The sequence below is a fragment of the Gymnoscopelus microlampas genome (genome assembly GCF_963454915.1).
Source record: "Gymnoscopelus microlampas genome assembly, chromosome: 22".
NCBI lineage: Eukaryota > Metazoa > Chordata > Actinopteri > Myctophiformes > Myctophidae > Gymnoscopelus > Gymnoscopelus microlampas.
In genome coordinates this window covers 34163724-34186493 of record NC_139959.1, presented here as the reverse complement: position 1 = coordinate 34186493, position 22770 = coordinate 34163724, and the positions used below count along the sequence as shown (strand labels likewise).

At 41.8% G+C, this 22770-nt stretch overlaps 2 protein-coding genes across 3 annotated transcripts in view; both read left to right on the top strand.

Annotated features, from left to right (window-relative positions):
• Window positions 1-22770, top strand: part of LOC311038477 (serine/threonine-protein kinase RIO3-like) — a 354170-nt gene that overhangs the window by 73250 nt on the left and 258150 nt on the right. The window lies entirely within an intron of this gene.
• On the top strand, window positions 3077-10198 carry bloc1s5 (biogenesis of lysosomal organelles complex-1, subunit 5, muted). Of its 2 annotated transcripts, XM_084048036.1 has the most exons (6): window positions 3077-3318; window positions 4835-4917; window positions 5463-5592; window positions 6835-6893; window positions 7875-7928; window positions 8401-10198. In XM_084048036.1, exons 1-6 carry the CDS (start codon window positions 3300-3302, stop codon window positions 8572-8574), a joined length of 519 nt encoding a protein of 172 aa, XP_083904162.1. In that variant the 5' UTR covers window positions 3077-3299; the 3' UTR covers window positions 8575-10198. The 2 variants fall into 2 exon arrangements, with proteins under 2 accessions (XP_083904162.1, XP_083904163.1); XM_084048037.1 differs by lacking the exon at window positions 7875-7928.

The following is a 22770-nucleotide window of genomic DNA, read 5'->3' as shown; positions in this document are numbered from 1 at the left end:
ATATATGGGCGTAAAAGGGACTCTCCATATATGGGCATAAAAGGGACACGTCTGCACTATTCTTTCTGCACTGTCTCCTTCTCAGCTTTCCTACTGTCTGTCTCCTACTGAAATGGTTCTTAATTGCAACACTGGGCTTTCTTACACCTATACACTGTCTCCCTCCCAGATTTCCTACCGTCTGTCATCCACAACAGTATCTGCTAGTCAGCTTTCTCGATCTGAATGAAGTTAAAATGCTAAGTGGCATGCCTGCATTTCATTCAAAAATGAATTGAATGAAAAGAAAGTGAAGAATCTGAGTAAATTGCCTTTTGCATATTGGTCTGTGAGAAGTGAGGAATTTCTCTGGCTCGATCAGGGCCCCATCTTACACCCAGCATGTCAAGCAGCCATTACGCATACGGCAACGCTTTGGAGCAAAGAAAGCTTTTTAAATGCTCAGATGTCATTGGATGTCAATGGATGTATTTCATTTAGAGACACTCAGAGAGGACACAGGAATGAATGCAGTATTTCCCATGTTATAGTAGTACCTTCTGTGCAATATAAACAAGCACAATAATGTAATGTACATTTATACAAAGAGAGAGAGAGAGAGAGAGAGAGAGAGAGAGAGAGAGATGTTTTTAAGAGGTACTCCCCTCCGTATTTTTGTCAGAATCGTTCATGAATAATAATAGTGTTCTTCTATTGCTACATTCTTGATGATTAAATGCATTATTTGATTTGTAGAACTTGGAGGTGATGGCAAGGACGCAGAGAGCGTTTCAGAACCGAAGGGGACGTATGCACGCGTACATGCGTTCCGTGAAATTTACCGGGTTTGTTACTTTTTTGGGTGTTTTTGTTACATTAATTTGGTTAATTTGGTTAATTTGGTGCAAAAAAGTCGGAGGTTTCTTCTTTTTCTTTTTTCTTCGTCCCAGAATTGGGGGGATACCCCCCACAATGGAACTGAGTATGTACGAGGGGCGAGACGTAACATTGTCATAAATATGACTTAGCAAGCCTACATAATAGCCTACTGTCCTCTCTATTGTGTGTCAGTTAGTTAGTTAGTTAGTTTGACAGTTGGCGAACAATAAAGCTTCAAGAAAGTCCCGTCTTTTATCTTGAAGTAGCTTTTACTTTGTAAAACTGAAGAAATACAAGACATACAGAAAACATTCAGTCAGTCACTTCAAAGGTGAATATAAATGCACTCTGTGCTGAATATTAACATAATATGAAACATAAGCATTTCTCATTCACATATGACATTTGTTTTTACATTTTTTTTATACTGAAAAGTTTAATCTGCAACACGATTTTATACTATATTTAGTGGGGGTCCGTGCTTCATCTCTCTCTCAGGGGTCCTTGGGCTGAAAAACGTTGAAGACCCCTGGTAGAGGGTTTTGTACCAGGACTGTTTCACCACACTGCAGAGCAACACTGACATCTACAGTCATAAAGTATGTATGCCCAATTAAAGTGACATTTTAACATCTACTAGAGACAAGCTTTTGTGCACACAAAAGCTTGTCTCAAGTCAGACAGTTTTCAAGTTGGTTGATTCAATATTTAGATATTTGATATTCATCAATCCAAAAAACAAAACAAAAAGTGGAGTTAGGAGATTGTGTTCATCATTGATAAGAACAGCTAATGGACCTCCAAGCTCACAATGAGGTTGGAGTTCAAAAGGGGATGGAGCCTGGAGTTAGTTGGTTTAGCAGAAAGTTTGAGGATCCAATGGAGTTTTTAATACTTTTCATTGGTTAAAAAAAATGTAATCAACACACAGACGTAAAGGGTGTTCAATAGCACTGATTTATGGAAAAAAAATGCAAAAGCGTGAAAATGGAGTTAGCTGGATTCTGCCACAGAGCAACGATATGCACAGCAGCCATATTGGAAAGACATTGGGCCTCTTCCTTACTTCCTACACAGGTCTTACCAATTATACTAATGAAGGCTCTGTTCCAATTAGTGTAGCACAGTGGTTCTCAAAACTTTTCATTTCAAGGACCCGATACGCGTCCACTTAGTTCCATTTGTACACTCTCAGAGAGAGCCGTAAGGGGCCATTTAGAAAGGAACCATAGTCCATATTCACACGGCGATCATTTTGGAATTTAACATTGCGTTGCTGTGGCAACTGGGGTGGCATTTCATTGACTTAATGGCAATATGGCCGCCGTGTGAATATGGTCTATAAAGGTCCCTGGACCACACTTTGAGACCCACTAGTGTAGCAGTGTTTCCAGTGAGACAATAGCATGCACAACATCAGCACCCAGCTGTTTGGCCAGAATGGCTTCATTAGTATTATTGGTAACACCTGTGAAGGAAGTAAGGAAGAGGCCCAATTTCTTTCCAATATCGCTGCTGTGTGCAGTCAAAACTTTAGTCAGACATTCAGCTGAATTTCTCTCTCTGCCTCTTCCTCTGACTCGCTCCCTCCGAATCCAGGTACAAATCTACCTAATCTAATCATGTTTTAATGACGACATATCAATTATTCATCATTACTAGTGGTTAATTTGATGATCATGCACTAAATGCAGCAGGTGCTGAAATCAAAATCCGACCAGACGAAACCCCCCCTATTTCTCTGCTAGTCTTGGTTTATTCTATAACGTCACACCAGTGTTGCCATGTCGGCTTATTATAAGCGACTTTGGGCTTATTTTTCTGTAAAGTAGTTTGTAAATATTGGTGGTTGCACCGTTGCAGTTTTTTTGGGCTTATTAGTTGTTCCTAAAGTGTAGTTGCTTATTTTGTCCTGTTTCCTAATGTTGTTTAAACCAGTGCGTTTTCAACATTTTACATTTTCAAGTCAAGGACCCCCAAATTAATATGTATTTGTCTGCACTCTGCGGACCCCCATCTGAAAACATTTTATGCCAGGGACCCCCATACAAGATTGTTGTTGTTAAAATGTTTCTTAAAACATTCCTAATTTTAAAAAATGTCTTCCAAGATGTTTTTTTTGTGTGTGGAAAATAGCAGATCAGCGGGCTTGTTTTCATAAACCTGGTTGCTTGTTTCTCTCACAACATATGGCAACGCTGATCACACCCGGAAGCAGTAGTAAATATTGACATCTCAGAGAGAGTCAGGTGATTTCCATCCTCCTGACAGCTATTAGAAGAGTCTGTAATTCTGTATCATTCGTATACAATATACACATTCTACAACGTTTAGGACTGGTGTTCTGGCTCCTCTGTGTCCATTTTAAACCTGAGTAAACAAAGGAAGGCTAGCTAGCTACCAAGCTTGAGCTAAAGTGCCTTTGTTAACGAATAAAGAAGATGGATAAGATGGCAAAAGGTCGGTGAAATCCACAATGTCCCTCTAGTCTTCTGTCCGAATGCACCCTTTACAGCAGCCATATTATGAAGACATTCACAGGTGTTACCAATGATACTAATGAAGGCTCTGTTCCATTCTGGTCAGGGTGCAGAGAGTCAGTTGTGCATGTTGGCCCACTGGAAACACTCTGTTACACCAGTGGGTCTACAGTTGGGGTCCAGGGACCCTCATGGGCTTCCAAATGGCCCCTTACAGGTATGTTAACTCTGAGAGTGGGGGTCACTTTGGTTCCATTTGTACACTCCCAGAGTTATGGGGGTCGTGGAAACCACTGTGCTAGACTAAATGGAACAGAGCTTTCATTAGTATCATTGGTAACACCTGTGAAGGAAGTGATAATATGGCTGCTGTGCATAGAGCCTAGTGTTGATTTAAAAATCTACATGCTGCTAGAAACACACGTTTGCAGCAAAGAATGGATTCATGAATTGTGTAGAAGCAATTTCAGGATTGTATTATTATTATTATTGTTATTATTAATAGTAGTAGCAGTGGTGGGAAAAGTACTCAAATGTTTTACTCAAGTAAAAGTATCAATACTGCAATGTAGAAAATCTGTCTCAAGTAAAAGTCTGGAAATCAAAATGTACTTGTACTAATGCATCATGTACCAAAAAAATAGAAAGTACTCATTCTGCAGAATGTCCCATTTCACAAGTTTTCAAATGTATAAAATGTATACAAATATTTTGAAAATGGCAGATCTACAAGCTCACCATGCGTGGCATTGCGACACATTGTGAGCTTGTAGATCTGCTATTTTCAAATGGCCGAAATGTATATAGGACTGAAGTGGGTAATGTGTTGTAATAATAATCACAATTCACAAAATAACTAACGTTTTCAAATAATTGTAGTGGAGTAAAAGTATAATATTTGCCTCTGAGATGCAGTGGAGTAGAAGTAAAAGTACTGAAAATTGGAAACACTTTAATAAAGTACACAACAAATACCTCAAAATTGTATTTTAGTACAGTACTTCACTCAGGTAGTTAGCTATACTGTATGACACTCGTAATTAGGATAAGGGCAGGTACCTGGGTTGGAGGACAATTTTCCACAGAGCATGGATGAAGCTGTATGTTTATTCAATCAGTGTGTGTGTGTGTGTGTGTGTGTGTGTGTGTGTGTGTGTGTGTGTGTGTGTGTGTGTGTGTGTGTGTGTGTGTGTGTGTGTGTGTGTGTGTGTGTGTGTGTGTGTGTGTGTGTGTGTGTGTGTGTGAGAGAGAGAGTGTAGCAGCCAAGTGCATTTGGCTGCTTGACTGCTTGTATAAAGGCACATCTAAGCCCTGTTTCAAAAATCCCAACTACAAGTTCAAAGCGCCTCACAATTCCGATGGCCAAAATAGGGATGCCAGGCAATATCAAGACAGTCCACTATAATAGTCAAACAATTTAGTGCCCACAAGTTATTACCTCAACGGTCGTGGTCTTTCCTTTAATCTTCTTGTTTTCACCGTCATTCCTCCCATAGATGTAGGAGACATTCAGTCAAGACTCCTGGACCACAGGCCCATCACCCAAGGAGAGATTCGCTACTTTGTGAGGGAGTTTGAGGTAAAACCACGTTGAGCAAGACACACATGCACTGTCGGAGATGGAGAGCACCCACAACACTGACACATGCTCTGTTATTGGGATGTTAAATAGGTTTTCACTGTAACACATAAGCTACAGTATATCTGATGAAATCATTACAGACACAGTATAATCTGTGTCGGTAATGATAATGATAATGATCTTTATTTATATAGCACCTTGCATACATAGAATGCAGCTCAAAGTGCTTCACACAGAAAAGGAAGATCATAAAAAATAAGTAATAAACAAATACATAAAGAGGAAAGCACACAAATCAAATGTCCAGAAAATGTTTTTTTTAAAGAACAGAAAGAAGAAACACTGTTTCCTGTAATGAAGGGGAAAAAAGAACAGCGGTGTGAGCTATTAACTTCTATCACAGCAAGATATAGATTAAGATTTATATAGCGCCTTTCTCCAAAGCGCTTAAAAAAAGAATGTTTATTTACATTTCCCCCATTCACACACACATTAAAATGTACATGAGATATTGAACAGATGTCCTTATGGTTGTTCTAAAGGAGAAGAGAGGCCACAGGGAGAGCAGACTTCTGGAGAACCTCCAGAAGATGGTGGTGGAAACAAATGAGAATGCACTGCCCAAATGTACAGACGGCATGCAGGAGCACTTGTGTGATGTCATGACGCGCCGTAAGTCCCCCGCTCACCCTCGCTCTCACTAGGGGCTTGTCTTGTTTGTCTACTTAGACAGTTAAAACAATAGAGCACCGAAGTCTGACTTAATTTACGCATCCTAACTGTGTCGCGGTCCCCCCCCCCATTCTGAATTCCCATAGACGTCTTTAATATCGCATCAAATAAGAACTGTGTTCCAAAAATAAACAAATGGTCCCGGCGAATTGACTCATATGGATGTGAAGCATCAACTGAAAAACGCTAATGTTACTTCCGCCGAATTAGTTATATTTTAGCCAGAAACAGACTGTATCATATATGAGTGACTGACTATCATAAACGATGCAGAGCCTCCTCCCTGACAATATCGCAGAGACAGTTTGTTTATTTTTGGACCACAATTCTTATATGAGACGATTCTAAGATGACCCAATGTTATTCTCCATAGAGAAATTACCTCCACAACCCAGGGGATGAACGATTGACATTGACAATAGGCTCTATGCACAGCAGCCACATTGGGAATGAATTGGGCCCCTTCCTTACTTCCTTCACAGGTGTTACCAATGATACTAATTAAGGCTCTGTTCCATTTAGTGTGGCATAGTGGTTGTCTTATTTTCAAGGACCCCCATAACTCTTGAGAGTGTACAAATGGAACCAAATGGACCCTTACGGGTCCATTTGGTTCCATTTGTACACTCAGAGTTACACACCCACCATAATGGGCCATTTTGGAACCAAAATGGAGTTTCTAGTGAGCCAACATGCACGATATCAGCACCCTGACCAGAAGCCTTCATTAGCATCATTGGTAACACCTGTGAAGGAAGTAAGAAGAGGCCCAATTTCTTTCCAATATGGCTGCTGTGCATAGAGTCTATTGACATTGTCAGGACTTTGGTACTCTATGTCAGATGTAGGTCTAGTTCCTTGGAATAGCTAGCTTACAATTCCATTATAATTCCAACTAGTCAGTTTAAGACTAGTTGGAAAAAGAGAGAGAGAGAGAAATGCAATGACATCATTCAATGACAGTGATATATTGATCGAATAAGGCATTGAATAACACGCTGTTTAAAACAAATGTTAAATTGTCCTTTAGCCATTTTAGAGCTCTCTGGCGTTGAATTGCTTTGTAACATGGAAGGAATGTGATTCACCCAAACTTGGCTCTTGTAAAGATATTTTCACTGGGAGTAAAGCCTGTCTTGTCTTATGTAATTATTTTGTCTGGTTGTTAATTTGCTCACACAGTGGAGGCTGCAAATCACATGGCACAGAGAGTCCAGCAGAGGGAGCTAGATGCACATCAGGTAACATAACTGGCTCCATAGACAAATGGCTTACATTTATAGTAGCTTAATGCACCTATAATGCAGTCCATAATGTGAACATCATTAGAATCATAAGTATAGCTTTTTTTGCATAGCAAATGATCCAGTTAGGATCCAGATCCTAGTCAGACACATAGATGTACAAAATACACAGAACCTTTCTCACTTGCTTTCTGTGACCATCTATGACTCCACCTGACAGAATAGCTAAACTAACTTGTTTTGACTCTCTAATCATTACTCAACTTTTGTTGAGTTTTTATTACACAATACTTACTCTGACCTTTCTGAATCCTGCACCTGACAAATAACCCAAAGTATGAAAAAAACTAAAACTAACGCTAAAACTAATAAAAACTAAACTAAAACTAGGCGTTCTCACAAAAATAGAAACTAAATAAAAACTAGCAAACCTGCTCTAAAAAAACTAAAACTAACTGAATTAGAAAAAGAATGGTCAAAACTAACTGCAACTAAACTATAATGAAAAACTAAAAACCAAAACTATTATAACCTTACAACAGACTGAAAAACAATGACGTATAACTGAACTGCGTGTCCCCTGCTTGCCCACATCAAGTCACTTTTTGATCAATGTTGCCCAGACCCCAAAATGAGTTTGACAGGCCTGCTCTAATGAGTCAAAACAAGCATTGTAATCACTCTTTATAACTGACTCAGATACAATGGCAACAATTTAACTACTTTTTTGTTAACCTGTTAAAACCGAAACGCATCTGTGTAACCACTTAAACCATTATTTTATACTATAGCTATTCAAAAATAGCAGATCTATAAGCTCATAGCGTGGCACTCTGTGCCGCGCTATGAGCTTGTAGATCTGCTATTTTTTAAACATTTTGAAAATGTGTGCAAATCTTTGAATATACATATTGTTAAAGCAAACATTTTTAACTCAAATCTTTGCTTCTGGGGGTCCCTGGAACAAAATATTTTCAGATGGAGGTCGACCGCCAAATACCTATAATTTTGGAGGTCCTTGACATGAAAAAGGTTTGAGAACCACAGATATATAGCAACATACGTTTTTCAGCTAACAGTTTTAAAGTGGATTTTGAAGACATTTTGTAGAATCGGAAACCTCAGGCCTTAATGGGTTAAGTGAATTAGGGCTGCAACTATTGATTTTCTTCTTAGAGATGATTCCATGTATTACTTTTTTGATTAATTTTAATTTAATTTATATATAGTCGCGGGTTGCACAAAAAATGTGAAAATAGCCGCTGTGAGCTTCTAAATCAACTATTTTCACTATTTTTACTTTTTGCCTATCATCATATGGATTGATTCTTTATCGAGTATTTTATTAAATTATCCACCAAAAAATGTATAATAATCAATTCAATCGATTAGTTTGATTAATTGTTGCAACCTTAAAGTGAATATCAATCAAACATGACTATCACAAAAAGCAAAAACAATATCATTCTTGTGTTCCCATGTTTTTTTTCCACACCTTTCCCAGAGCGCCCAGCTGCAGGCGAGCATGGAGCAGTGCAAGGTGGAGTGGGAGGAGTTTCTGAAGGAGCAGCAGAGGTTGAAGGAGGAGGTGGACGAGGAGCACGCCAAGGCCGTGGGCCGCCTCAGCACCCAGTACAGCGAAATGAAGAAAGACCTGGCCAAGTTCTCACCCTTCTGACTGGTGGACAGGAGTCAGTGTGAAAGAGAATGAGTGAGTTGAGTAAGCGAGTAAGTGCGCGTATTCATTCCCTCGCCTGTGTGTGTGTGTGTGTGTGTGTGTGTGTGTGTGTGTGTGTGTGTGTGTGTGTGTGTGTGTGTGTGTGTGTGTGTGTGTGTGTGTGTGTGTGTGTGTCAGCTCGTTTGCGCCAAGTGCCTGCTCTGCATGGGTGAAATGAGGCTGTTTGCCTTTGATTGATGCAGTACTCAGTGTTTGGCACCGACGCTGTGTAAAAACCCTGGAGCACCAGCCCCGCACCAAAGTCAACATTGTCCAAATCAGAAATACGAACGTGTGATTAACAACGTAGCGTTTTCACATTTTCACAGCCCATCAAAATCACAATTTTCTGTCTTAAGCACACGGAATACATAGAACACACGAGAGGTCTGGAAAATGTCACTTGAAAAGAAAAAAAAGCAATCGGCTGATTGTTTCTTGGCTGTTAAGTATTCACCATTTTGAGATTTTTAATGGAATCCGGCCTGAAGGGTGCCGATGATGAATTCGTATCATCTGTCAGCTGAATTATATGAAAGGAAACTGGAATTTGGCAGCAAGGTGAGATGTTTCGAGCATTGAAAGTGCGAGCGTTAAATGTTAGTCGTGCCGTTCAGAGCAGGTGTGTTTAAAGTGCGGGTCAAGTGTTGTAGAAACGGCCTCAAACAGAACAGTCTCCAGAGCAAAGTGTCTCTCAGCAGCTCCTCAGTGTTTGGAATGGTCAGTCTCTTACGTCAACTTCACGTAAACCAACTCCGTCTGAAAGGACCGGAGTTCAAAACGGCTTTGCCGAAAGCCAATTCCAAAAATGTCACTGGCAAGCTATAAGTTTGTGAATTTTAGATTTACATTGCCACCTTGGGTCTAGCTTTGTTATGTGTCACAGATTACAAACGTACCATTGCTGAAGTTACAGAAAAATACTGGAATCAGCGGATGCTTTTTCTGTATAGACAGAAATGAGGAATATTACATCTGTCATGTGTACGCGCACAATTTGATTTGGGATGACAGTGTGAAAGAACGCTGTGAATGCCGTGTCAGACTCGTCATGTATTGGACCACAGTGGAACTTAACTTTTTTGCCTCACCCTTAAAAGCAAATGGAAGTTTGAAGCGCAATAATTTCCCTGCCTGCAATGTTGCTACCAGCTGTATTGTACATGTATGTGACAAAGCACCTTTAAAACGTGACCCCCTTCTTAAAGTTAATACCACAGCACAGTGAACTGAGACAACAAGAGACTTTCCTGTTTTTCCATCTGAATAACATTTCAATGAAATATAGGCAGTTCAAGGAACTACAATTCATTATTTCACAATATGAACATAATTGTACCGTCGCTTAATGTGCATTAACCCAGTGAGACCTGAAGCCGATTCTACATGTCTCTTAAATCCCAACAGTTTTCTGAAAAACGTATGTTTCTATATCAGTGGTGCTCAATCTTTTTCATGTCAAGGACCCCCAAAATTATATGTATTTCGCCGCGGACCCCCATCAAAATATTTTGTTCAAGGCACCCCCCAGAAGCAAAGATTTTAGTTAAAAATGTTCGCTTTAAAAAGATATATATTCAAAGATTTGCACACATTTTCACGATTTTTCAAAAATAGCAGATCTACAAGCTCGTAGCGCGGCACCGAGTGCCGCGCTACGAGCTTGTAGATCTGCTATTTTTGAATAGCCCAAAGTGTAAAATAATGCTTTTCAGCTCAAATCTAAAAATGACACAGTTCCAGCTCTTAATGGGTTAAAATATATATATATATTTTTTTATCACCGTGTTCTATATCTCCCGTCTCCTTGCCCCCCTAAGCCCCCCCCCCCCCACCCCCACCCCCCACACACACACACACACACACACACACACACACACACACACACACACACACACACACACACACACACACACGCGCACACACACACACACACACACACACACACACACACACACACACACACACACACACACACACACACACACACACACACACACACACACAAAGACCTCCTGAGGTGGATGAGAGACATGCGATAGTTTTTCATGAAGTGTTTTGTTTGGAAAAGTATTTTCACTGGACAATGGCAGGTTATTTGGACAGGTTTGATGGATGGTCGGCCACGCTGGGTGCATTCCTGGCATGGCTGAGAGCAGAGTTCATCAGAAACGACGTGACAGGACAAATATTTAAAATAGCCCCCCCCTCCCCCACACACACACACACACACACACACATGCACCCCCACACACTCACATGCAGTGGTGGACAGTAATAAAGTACATTTACTTGAGTACTGTACTTAATTTTTTTTTAACCCATTAAGACCTGGAACTGTGTCATTTTTAGATTTAAGCTAAAAAGCATTATTTTACACTTTGGGCTATTCAAAAATAGCAGATCTACAAGCTCATAGCGCGGCACCGAGTGCCGCGCTACGAGCTTGTAGATCTACTATTTTTGAAAAATCTTGAAAATGTGTGCAAATCTTCTGAGTATGTATATTTTTAAAGCGAACATTTTTTACTCAAATATTTGCTTCTGGGGGGTCCCTGGAACAAAATATTTTGATGGGGGTCCGCGGCCAAATACATATAATATTTGGGGTCCATGACATGAAAAAGATTGAGCACCACTGATATAGAAACATACGTTTTTCAGAAAAGTGTTGGGATTTAGGAGACATGTAGAATCGGCTTCATGTCTAAATGGATCTGTTCTTGAGTAATTGTATTTTTGGAATTCACTCCACTGCCCTTCAAAGACAAGTATTGTACTTTTGACTCCACTACATTTCTACGAAGGGATAAAGTATAGTATACGACTTCTTTGTCCTCAACTGTGTGTGCGCGCGCACACACACACACACACACACACACACACACACACACACACACACACACACACACACACACACACCATCCTCCGAAACACATGCAGAGAGGTACAGGCTGTCTTGCTCATCTCGTTAGGATTCTTTTTTGTTTGCTTTTTTAGATGGGAGTTATACTCATCAATCAATAGACGTCAAATAAAGCGACTGTTAACAACAATCTCTCAAGTGTGTGTTTTATGTAAATAAATACATTCCCAAATCTTTTTGGGGAGCATACGTTGAATTATTGTATTTTTTGTATTCATTCAACCTTTATTTAAAGTTCTCTGAGAGATCATTGAGGGTCCGGGAGACCCTAATTTACAATGATGCCGATATTAAACATACTGTAAGTTAAGAAACGACAACAATTGGTTAATAATAATAATACCTGGGATTTATATAGCGCTTTTCTGAGTACTCAAAGTCGCTTTACAAGGCTAAACTAAGTGGAACAGAATCAAAACAAAACAACTTTAATGAGAAAATACAGAGATTAAAAAGTTAAAAGGCTACAGAAGGCCAGGGAATAAAACACAAGTTGAGACTAGGGTGGTAGGAGAACAGTTAGGTGGTGAAAGCGGTTCTGAAGAGGTGGGTTTTGAGGGAGGTTTTGAACACGGCAAGGGTGGGGGCGGTTTTGATGTGAGGTGGAAGTGGGTTCCAGAGGGTGGGTGCTGCAACGGAGAATGCCCTATCACCCCAGGTGCGCTTTGTTTTTTTGGTGGGGAATTTGAGGAGGTTGGCATCGCTGGATCTGAGCGAACGGGTGGGAACGTGGTTGTGAAGGAGGTCGGAGATGTATTGGGGTGCCTGGTGGTTGAGGGCTTTGTAGGTGGTGATGAGGATTTTGAAGTTTATTCTGTGTTTGACCGGGAGCCAGTGGAGGTCGTGTAGGACTGGTGTGATGTGGTCTCTGGAGCGGGTGTGGGTGAGCAGGTGGGCGGCTGAGTTCTGTACATATTGGAGTTTATTGAGGGTTTTGGCGGTGATACCGTGGAGGATGCTGTTGCAGTAATCTAACCGGGATGAGATGAAGGCATGGATGAGGGTTTTGGCAGCAGAAAATGTCAGGGAGGGACGGAGACGGGCAATGTTCCGGAGGTGAAAAAAGGCTATTTTGGTGATGTTGTTGACGTGTGGGAGAAATGACAGGGTGGGGTCAAAGATTACACCAAGGTTGCGGATGTGGGGGGAGGTTTTGATGAGGGGGCCGTCGATATTGAGTGAGAAGTCCTGGGTGGAGCGGGTGAGGGAGTCGGGCCGATGATGATTATTTCAGATTTATTGCAGTTGAATTTAAATAAGTTGTTTTGCATCCAGGTTTTGAGTTCAGTGAGGCATGCGTGATGGGGGAATGGGTGGCTGCGGTGATGGTTTAAACAGATGGTTAAAACAGTTGTATACCGGTAATGAACAGTTTTTGAGTAAACTCCTAAAATGGCCAATAGGTACTAGGTTATTCAGTTAATGAATGGTCATGTTGCAAGAGCTTCCAGGAACCTGGTGCACCAATGCTGAAAGCAGTCTTTCCCAGGTCAGATCTGTCTCGGAAGAACCTGAAGGACTAGCCATTCACTAGACTAGAGCGAGTAAAAATTCGACCATGGTTCCGTTGTAACATGGATGTAATGTATGATGGTAATTTTCCGATAGGGACAATAGGCTCTAGGTGTTACCAATGACACTAATGAAGGCTCAGTTCCATTCTGGTCAAACAGAGTCAGGGTGCTGATATTGTGCATGTTGGCTCACTAGAAATACTAGTGGGTCCAGGGATCCTAATGGTTCCTTGAGAGGGTGTAACTCTGAGAGTGTACAAATGGAACCAAATGGACCCGGGAAGGTCCATTTGGTTCCATTTGTACACTCTCAGAGTTATGGGGGTCCTTGAAATTAAAAAAGTTTGAGAACCACTGTGCTACACTAAATGGAACAGAGCCTTCGTTAGTGTCATTGGTAACACCTGTGAAGGAAGCAAGGAAGGGGCCCAATTTCTGTCCAATATGGCTGCTGTGCATAGAGCCTATTGGGTATCAATAGAGGTGGAGGGGTAAGCTGCAACAAAGCTCAGTTTTCACTATACCAGATATGCAGTAGTACTGTAATGAAACGGCTAGAGCCTGACCGATTGCAGATTTGGGGTTTCGATGTAGCCTGGTTCCCAGCCTCACTCGTCTGCAAAGCGAAGAGCCTGGTCACGACCTATAGCAGAGAGTGTCTATAGGGCAGGACCTCCGCCGTAGGTGTTTCCCCCGGAAACACATACAGCGGAAAACGAAAATCTTTTTCGACCAATCACAACACTCGTTTCACAGAGAACGTTAGCAGATTTGTAAAGCATCAACGTCATTTCCTTGGGCGGTACTTCCGCCAAATTTAACCACTTCCGCCTAGACAACCAACAGCCCAGGTCTTGCCCAGCGTGGGTCGATGCCAGTCCAGATTGGACACTGGATGGGTTTTCATTTTTTTGGTAAAAACAATTTCAACATGTTGAAATCAATATGAACATTTTAGAGATTAAAGTGAAATGATGGCCGATATATCGTCCAACCTAATAAATCGTTGGCGCTCCAGACCAGTGGTTCTCATACTGGGGTCTTGGAACCCTCCGGGGTCCTTCAGGAGTAATAGGTGTGTAACTCTGGGAGTGTACGGATGTTACAGGTCCATTTGGTTCCATTCGTACACTCCCAGAGTTTGGACTTTACAGTGTATATTTGGGTCATAGAGATTTGTATTAAATCGGGGTACTTTCCTCATGCATATCAAACTGGAGGTCCTTGACATTAAAACATGAGAACCACTGCTCTAGACCAGTGGTTCCCAATTTTTTTAGCTCGAGACCCAAAAGAAACATTTTTATTTCTTCTTGACACCCAAACTAGTGAAAATAGATGATCTACAAGAGCTTGTAGATCGGCTATTTTCACTGCTTAAAAAAATAAAATATGCAATTTCTCTGAACCTTTTTGATTGATTTTTTTAGTTTTTGAAAATCTTTCGAAATAATTCGAAAATTGTAGGAAACGGAAAAAAAGGGATTTTTACTCGTGACCCATACAAATGGTTACGTGACCCACAAATGGGTCCTGACCCATGGTTTGGGAAACAGTGGTCTCTAGACAACGTCAAATTAGTGGGCTGACTTGCCAGGCTTCAAACGGAGCACCTCCTTATCCCCCAGGCAGGAACTGAACCCAGAACGTTGCTGTTACTACATGTGGTGGATGCATTAACAGGTTGAGCCACCAGGGAGCTCCTGTCACCCGAGTCTTTCTGACATATCTGACAGCAAGTGTCTTGTTTCAGCAGAAGGCGAGGTGCAGTGAGGTCTGGCTCTTTGGTCCTCAGTAACCTGTCCCCTCTGCTCTGTGTCCTTCAACTGCCACGCAGGTGCACTCTCTGGTGTGTGTGTGTGTGTGTGTGTGTGTGTGTGTGTGTGTGTGTGTGTGTGTGTGTGTGCGCACGCTCGCGCGCATCGGCACACTTACAGTATTTGTGCCACCGCACAGTATGTGTCACATACGTTTACGTGTGTTTTTAGATGTGTATAAATGTGTGTATGTCAACTCTGTTCCCTCTCCCAGGAGAGAGAGAGTGTGTGTGTGTGTGTGTGTGTGTGTGTGTGTGTGTGTGTGTGTGTGTGTGTGTGTGTGTGTGTGTGTGTGTGTGTGTGTGTGTGTGTGTGTGTGTGTGTGTGTGTGTGTATGTGTGTATTACACATTATTATTACTTGTATTACTATACTTGCGAGGACCAAGTATAGTAGAATTTGAAGAAATCTACATTGTGAGGACCGTTTTCCTGGTCCTCACAAGACAAGTGGTTGTTTTATAGTTAAAAAAAACATTTTTTTAGAGATACATTTACAATTAGAAAAACATTCAGGTCAGGATTAGACACTTAGGTGTCTTAGAGGTTAGGTTTAGGGATTGGAATTAGAGTTCAACATGATTTATACTTAGTTGCACGCCAGTGTCATGCACCGAAAAATCGCAGCGCGACGCGTTGGGGGCTTGTAGATCTGCTGTTTTTCGGCTTTAGGCTTACGGTTAAAAATGGCAATTATTATTTTTAAATGGCATTCAGAACATGGCTGTCCTAAAGTGTTGATGTCCTCACAAGTATAGTAATACAAACGTGTGTGTGTGTGTGTGTGTGTGTGCGCGCGCACGTGTGTGCGCATCTGTCTGTGACTGGCGTCAGTGCAGGAGGACATGGTGGCATTTCATCGGAGATCAGAGGGCACAGACCTGCCAGTAAACGTTCTGAAATGAAGGGCCATGGCCAGTCTGCCGTGTGTGTGTGTGTGTGTGTGTGTGTGTGTGTGTGTGTGTGTGTGTGTACCTACGCGCTGACCCTCTGCCTCTCCGCCTTGGTCCGCGTGTGTGTGACTGGGCACAGCTGGCCGATGCCGGGACAGCCCATCACCCGCTAATGAGGAGCGACAATACGGAAACATGGGGCACGTCTGCCAAACAAGGCACCTTTTCATCTGCCCTTGTTTATTTTCTGGGTTTCGTTGGAGAGAAAGAAAACAGTCAGAGCAAAATGAAAGGTCACTGTCAGAGGCACCGCGAGTGGTAGATGCTCATGGATGGATGGAGTCGAGAGTTATAAGCCGTACGCCGGCTCTTGTGAAGTGCTTTGGTGTGGATGCCGAGCGTGATATTGTAAAGTGAAGGACGGTGACACATTTCCACTTACCTGCTCAGTGTCAGGGTCAGGCGTCATTTTGGAGTTACTGGGGTGTACCAAAAGTTGTATTTTTTTTACCTTCTATATCTTTACTGAGATGAACGTACAGTGCAAGAGCGTAAGTTATGCAAGAGCTCATCGTTCATTATTCAGAAATAACACCGCTGAATTCAGCGATTGACCAATCAGAATCAGTATTCAACTAAGCCTTGTAATAACTTTATATATCTCTTAGCGCACAGAGTACAGAGCACAGAGTGCCGCGCTAAGAGCTTGTAGATCTGCTATTTTTGGAAAATTTGTGCAAATCTTTGAATATATATATATATTGTTATTTTTTATTTAAAAAAAAAACCTAAATATTTTGTAGAATCGGAACCTCAGGTCTTAATGGGTTAAAGTATAGATAGCACGAGCATAAGTGATGGACAAACATACATGAAGAGAGGTGTGGTTCTATTGGGTTAGGGCTAGGGTTGGCCTACAAAAATGACATCATCCCTGTGTACACAGTCAAATCCTCATATATAACATAAATTCACAAAATCTCTCCCGGCGATAACTTGGGCACCGTTCGAACAATTGACTTCAGACTTGCCATGTGTATATATCTCTGATGACCCAGGGATGTGTTTAGTGGAAACTCAGTCCGACTGGTGGTTGTCCTGAACCGAAAATCCACATCGGCTTCCCTGATTGGCAAACCCATCGGCTTCATGGATCAGCCAAGCTTTGCGTTACATTTGCGCCTCCTTGCGCTGCGTTCGCAATAATCAGATATGGCATGCATTCCCACATTGTGTTGTTCCCGACTTTCATCTTTGGGCACCAGCTTAGTATAACAAATGGATAATTTAACACTGTAGCACTTTTTAAAAACCTTTAAATTAACCTTTGATGGCTTGTAACAAGAAATGTACTGGTTCAACCCACCAGAGTATAGCCTGGAAATGTTTAATAGCTGAAATGTGTGCTGTCCTTGGGTCCTCTCTCTCAAACACTGCATAAGACTGCCTAAGTTACCATTACTACGGCACTTAACTGCAAAACTGCACTAATGAGGCTATTCAGTAGCAAACAGCACAAGGCTATGTATTGTAAGTAAGCAAGATGTCTTGAACATTTATAGCCTATCCAAAACCTCTCTTGAAAAGGTTAAAAAGTCTTGCGGTCCAGGCTGTACAAAGCCCAAGGCATTTCTTAGAGTTTAGAATCCGGTCATGGAAATGATATCAGACAGACATTACAACTAAAGCCTCTTGGCAAACCACCCAGGCTGCCAGCGCAGGAACTTCCTCTGAAGCATGTGTACTTCCTATCCTTCAAATGTCTAGATAGACCAGGGCCCTTTATCCTGGGAAGACGAGTCTACGCGGCGTGTAAGGGGTCAGACAACAGCCGAAGTCCAGCCGTTATCGTCCTCTGCGGCCTGCTGCCTCGTGCCTCAGGACGGTTTGTTTTTTGTCTCCTGTGTCTATCTGAGGCCAGTGTGTTCTTCCTGTTTTGGAAGGAGAGCAGCGCTGTCAAAGCTGAGGAGCTACACCGCTCCTGGTGCCAACATAAATGGTGAAGGAAACAGGCAGCACCCAGCCGGAGCCCTGTCCGACAAGGGGACGGAGATTAGGGGGAGCATTGGTACGCGCTGATCCGACGCCTCGTGTCATAGAGAGAGCATTTCGCTGGTATTGGCAGAATGCCTCAGATAATGATGAAGGTATTGGATGACAGTAATGTCAACACGCGCTCGCGCGCACGCACACACACGCACACACACACACACACTCACGCACTCGCACACACACATGATACTGTACATTGTGCTGTCTGCTATTTTTGTCATTTTTAAAATAAAATAAAATTGTGTCCAGTCAGGAGAGAGAACCGCATACAGGATACAGAATAAACAAGTGAAATTAGAAGTGACAAAACAGACAGAAAAGAGCAGAAAGAATTGGAACTTGTAGACTATCTTTTAAGCTGATAAACTAGCTGGAGACACAGGGAAACACCTGTTACTGCAACTGTAACTGCATCAAACACTCTACACCTACTTACTATCAGAATTTAGTGATGAACAATTTAACAAAAACATGCCCCTTCAATGTGGTTAAGGCTCAATAAAGACATATTCACTACAGTGCATTGTTAGCTAGAATATAATTTACTGCCAAGCATTTAAATGCTCTGCTGCCCTCCAGATGGTTGATATGCTGCATAAATGAATAGGTATTCTGATACCTTTTGGATATTTACCAGAGTTGATTGGTGCCATTGGTGTGGTCTGGTAGGCTAGCATACTTGGGAGTGCCAATATGAGAATGCGTAGTGAGTAAATATTTAGAGAATATAAAAACAAATGCAATGTAGACCTATACTGTAGGCTTAGTAGAAGCAGGAACCATTGTGAAGTGGTGGAAAGTAACCAAGTACATTTACTTAAGTACTGTACAATTTTGAGGAATTTGCACTTTACTTGAGTATTTCCAATTTCCAATACTTTTACTTCTACTCCACTACATCTCAGAGGCAAATATTGTACTTTTACTCCACTACAATTATTTGAAAACTTTAGTTACCAGTTACTTTTAAGATATAAATTAAGATATTATGAAACATACATTAACCACTTTACCCCTATTGAAAATAGCCGATCTACAAGCTCACAATGCGACGCGTTGTGAGCTTGTAGATCTGCTATTTTCAAACATTTTAGTACTTTTGCTTTTGGTACTTTAAGTACATTTTGATGCCAATACTTTCGTACTTTTACTCAAGTCAATTTTGAATTCTGGACTTTTACTTGTAACAGAGTATTTCTATATTGCAGTATTGGTACTTTGAGTACTTTTTCCACCACGGCATATGCGAGAGGATTGGCCTGGAGTGGGCTGTGGTGCAACAGTATAATGGAAACATCCCCGTTCATTCAATCACAGCGTGCTTTTCTTATTGAACACGGCTTGAAATATAAACCATGTGTGTTAGGATAGGTCCCTGTGTGCAGCTTTTTATCACCTGCTCCTCCCTCAGAAGTAAAAGAACAAAGCCGAGTGTTGTAGTCCGTCCAACCTGCGGCCCACACCTCCTCCTGTCCCTGTCTTACCGCGCTCTCTCTCTCTCTCTCTCTCTCTCTCTCTCTCTCTCTCTCTCTCTCTCTCTCTCTCTCTCTCCCTCTCTCTTTCTGAGTAAAAACCACTGGTGGAAAAAGTACAAAAATATTTTACTTAAGTAAAAGTATCGATACTGCAATGTAGAAGTACTCCGTTACGAGTAAAAGTCTGGAATTAAAAATGTACTTGAGTAAAAGTACAAAAGTATTGGTATCCAAATGTACTTATAGTACCAAAAGTAAAAGTGCAAAAATTTTTTGAAAATAGCAGACCTACAAGCTCATCGTCATGCGACGCGTTGTGAGCTTGTAGATCTGCTATTTTCAAATAGCCACGGTATAAAATAGGGCTAAAGTGGTTAATGTATGTTTTATATTGTAATAATGTATATCTGCAAAGTAACTGAAAGGATAGAGATGGCAACGTGAACTTCTGAATTACAACGAAGCGCGCATGGCCAAGTTGCGTAATTCCTCTGGGACTGTTAAATGTCTTCTTGTATTATCTTTTTTATTGTGTGGTCTCATTCCTTTCTGAGGGAAACCAACAATATGGTACTGAAAGGAAAGCAAGCGTGGAAATGAGGCCGGGGCTTCATTGTTTTAGCCCTGACAATAGCTTATGTTTCTTTTGTTATGAATGTAATAGAATTAGTAAAGTGAACCAAACCAAAAGATTATGTGGGCCCTATTTTCGCCGGTGTCTTACCCATTATCCCTAAACGTCTTTGCCATTTTTTACTATTTTTTAAAACATTTTTCAAATAGTTCAACTAGCTGATCTACATCGACACGTTGTGAGCTTGTAGATTGGTTATTTGAACTAATTGAAAATGTTTTTAGAAATAGTAAAAAATGGCAAAGAACTTTAGGGATAATGGGTAAGGCACCGGCGAAAATAGGGCCCTATATAGTGTCTTTTGTCAGCTGGGCTGTGGCATAAGAAAGGAGAATCCATTCTGTGCTGTTGTTTCAATTCCAAGGCCCTGTTTCAGGACTTGAGATACTTTCCTGAATGGGAGGTTGATAATGCATCACCCAGGCTGCCTTTTTCTATTCCAGTCAAGGTACAATGTACTTTTGTTTATGAAAATGTAAACAAGTTCAAATCCATCTCATGCTGTGATGTCACGTGAGAATCCCCTCATTACTCGGGTCCATTCCTATTGCATAAAATACGGATGACGTTTTCCATCTGCTTGAAGGAAAACCGCAGAAAATGTCCCCAGAAAGCTGCTGTGGTTACCCCGAATGCTGACGGCAAACTTGGCATGCTCTCTTTTTGACTTCACCAAGTTCCTTTCCTTTGTTTAGAAGAAATGGGGAACAATGGCAAGTGGAGAGGTATTCCTCTGTGTTTCACTGTGGAAAGTAACTAAGTACATTTACTTAAGTACTGTACTCCAGTACAATTTCGAGGTATTTGTACTTTACTTGAGTATTTCCAATTTCCAATTCTTTTACTTCTACTCCACTACATCTCAGAGGCGAATATTGCACTTTTACTCCACTACAATTATTTGAAAACTTTAGTTACCAGTTACTTTGTAGATTTTGATTATTATTACAAAGCATACATTACCCACTTCAGCCCTATATACATTTTGGCCATTTGAAAATAGCCCATCTACAAGCTCCCAATGCGTCACGATGCGACGCATTGGGAGCTGGTAGATCTGCTATTTTCAAAAGGTTTTTATACATTTGAAATGGGACATTCTGCACAACAAGTACTTTTACTTTTAGTACTTTAAGTATATTTTGATACCAATACTTTTGTATTTTACTCAAGCACATTTTGAATTCCGGACTTTTACTTGTAATGGAGTGTTTCTACATTGCAGTATTGATACTTTTACTTAAGTGCAAAATTTGAGTACTTTTTCCACCACTGAACAATGGCAAGTGGAGAGGTATTCGTCTGTGTTTCATTGACAGCTCGTGAGAACGCTCTGCCTCTGCGCGCTCACTTTCTTTTCCTTTGTGTTGCGTGATGGCCCCATCTCACTCCATTACCGAGGGGTCCAAAATGAAAATGGCGAGCAACAATGGAGCTGTGCTTCCCAGTTAATAACCTCGCTTAACAACACCCCAGGGAGCCAGTGGATGGGACCTGGTTGGATGGTAAACACAGGTGGTAATATGAATTCTTTGGCTGTGGCAAACGTTCACCCAGAGAATCGCTAAGTAGGAGAGAACGAGCTCTCTGAACTGCGGTATTACAAATTAAGAAATGGATACAGTTCTCTGAGGGAGGGTTTGCATGGCGTGCCGAACAGCCTCAGATCCTGGCAGATTTGGATACGAGCAGTGGGTGGCATATAAAAGCAATTATCAAGAAGAGAAGTTAAAGAGTGAAATTAAATGTCCCTTTGTTTCTCGTAATGTCGCGGTTCACCATCTGCGAGCCTGTGACTAAAACACACCAGTTTCTTTTTTGTCTCCGCCAGGCCGAAGGCATGGTGGAGAGTATGTTTTCACTTTGTCCGTCCGTGTGTGTGTCCGTCAAGCTTTGTCCGTCCGTGTGTGTGTCCGTCCAGCTCCATACATGGGCACATGGTCTGTGAACGCCGAACATTGGTCAAGCTTCACGTGACATCACAATATGTAATATAAATAGGTAAGACAGAATTAACCAGGAACAGTTTTACCACCTCGCCGAGGAGCACATTTTCTAGTTTCTTTTTATCCCTCGATTTTTGTAACCCATTTTTTTCACCCAGTGCCAATTGCCTAAGCTGTAATCCTGGGCGCTACTCTCCTTCTGCCAGAATGGGGAGAGCCCCGAACTGAGCTCATGCTTCCTTCGTTGCATGAGGAGTGAGCAGGCCGCTTCTTATCACCTGACAGGGGGAGTTTCCCCGGTTGGACGTAGCGCGTGGAAGGAACACGTTATTCCAACCAGTTCCTTTCCCCTCCATCAGGCGCCCCGGCTGACCAGGGGGAGGCAGTATAGAGACCAGGATTACTGCATGTTTTTTGTGCGGGTACACGGGGAGAACATGCAAACTCCACACAGAAAAGGCCCTTTCGCCAACCTTACCTAGGGTATGGGCACTGATGACGCGGAGGAGAGAACATGCCCCCTAGCACCCACAGCGTCCCCTGCGGGAATCAAACCCGGGACCTTCTAGCTGTGAGGCGACAGCGCTACCGACTGCACCACCGTGCCCCCGCTGTCCCCTACCCCCACCAGTTTTTTTAAATTATTTTCAGTGTACAGCGCCAACGGGATAAAAATGTTTCTTCACCTTGTTCCTAAATAATTCCTCGGATTACATTTCTCTTTTGTTTTTCCACCATCAAACTACAGACACAGATTCTGCCCACATGTTTTGTTTTTTTTGAGCAATAGCAGCCTGTCAGCGGCCCAATCATCATGAAAGAAACATGGGATTATTTTTGGGTCTGGTCATTTTCTCCAGACAGGCCGGGCCTTACTACCACTGACATAGTAGTGACTGCG

Bases quoted from the DNA above. Each gene is read 5' to 3' on its own strand.
- bloc1s5 (XM_084048036.1), top strand. The intron at 6,894-7,874 runs GTAACATAACTG...AAATATTTTCAG, and splicing joins GGGAGCTAGATGCACATCAG to ATGGAGGTCGACCGCCAAAT. The intron at 7,929-8,400 runs GTTTGAGAACCA...CACCTTTCCCAG, and splicing joins AGGTCCTTGACATGAAAAAG to AGCGCCCAGCTGCAGGCGAG.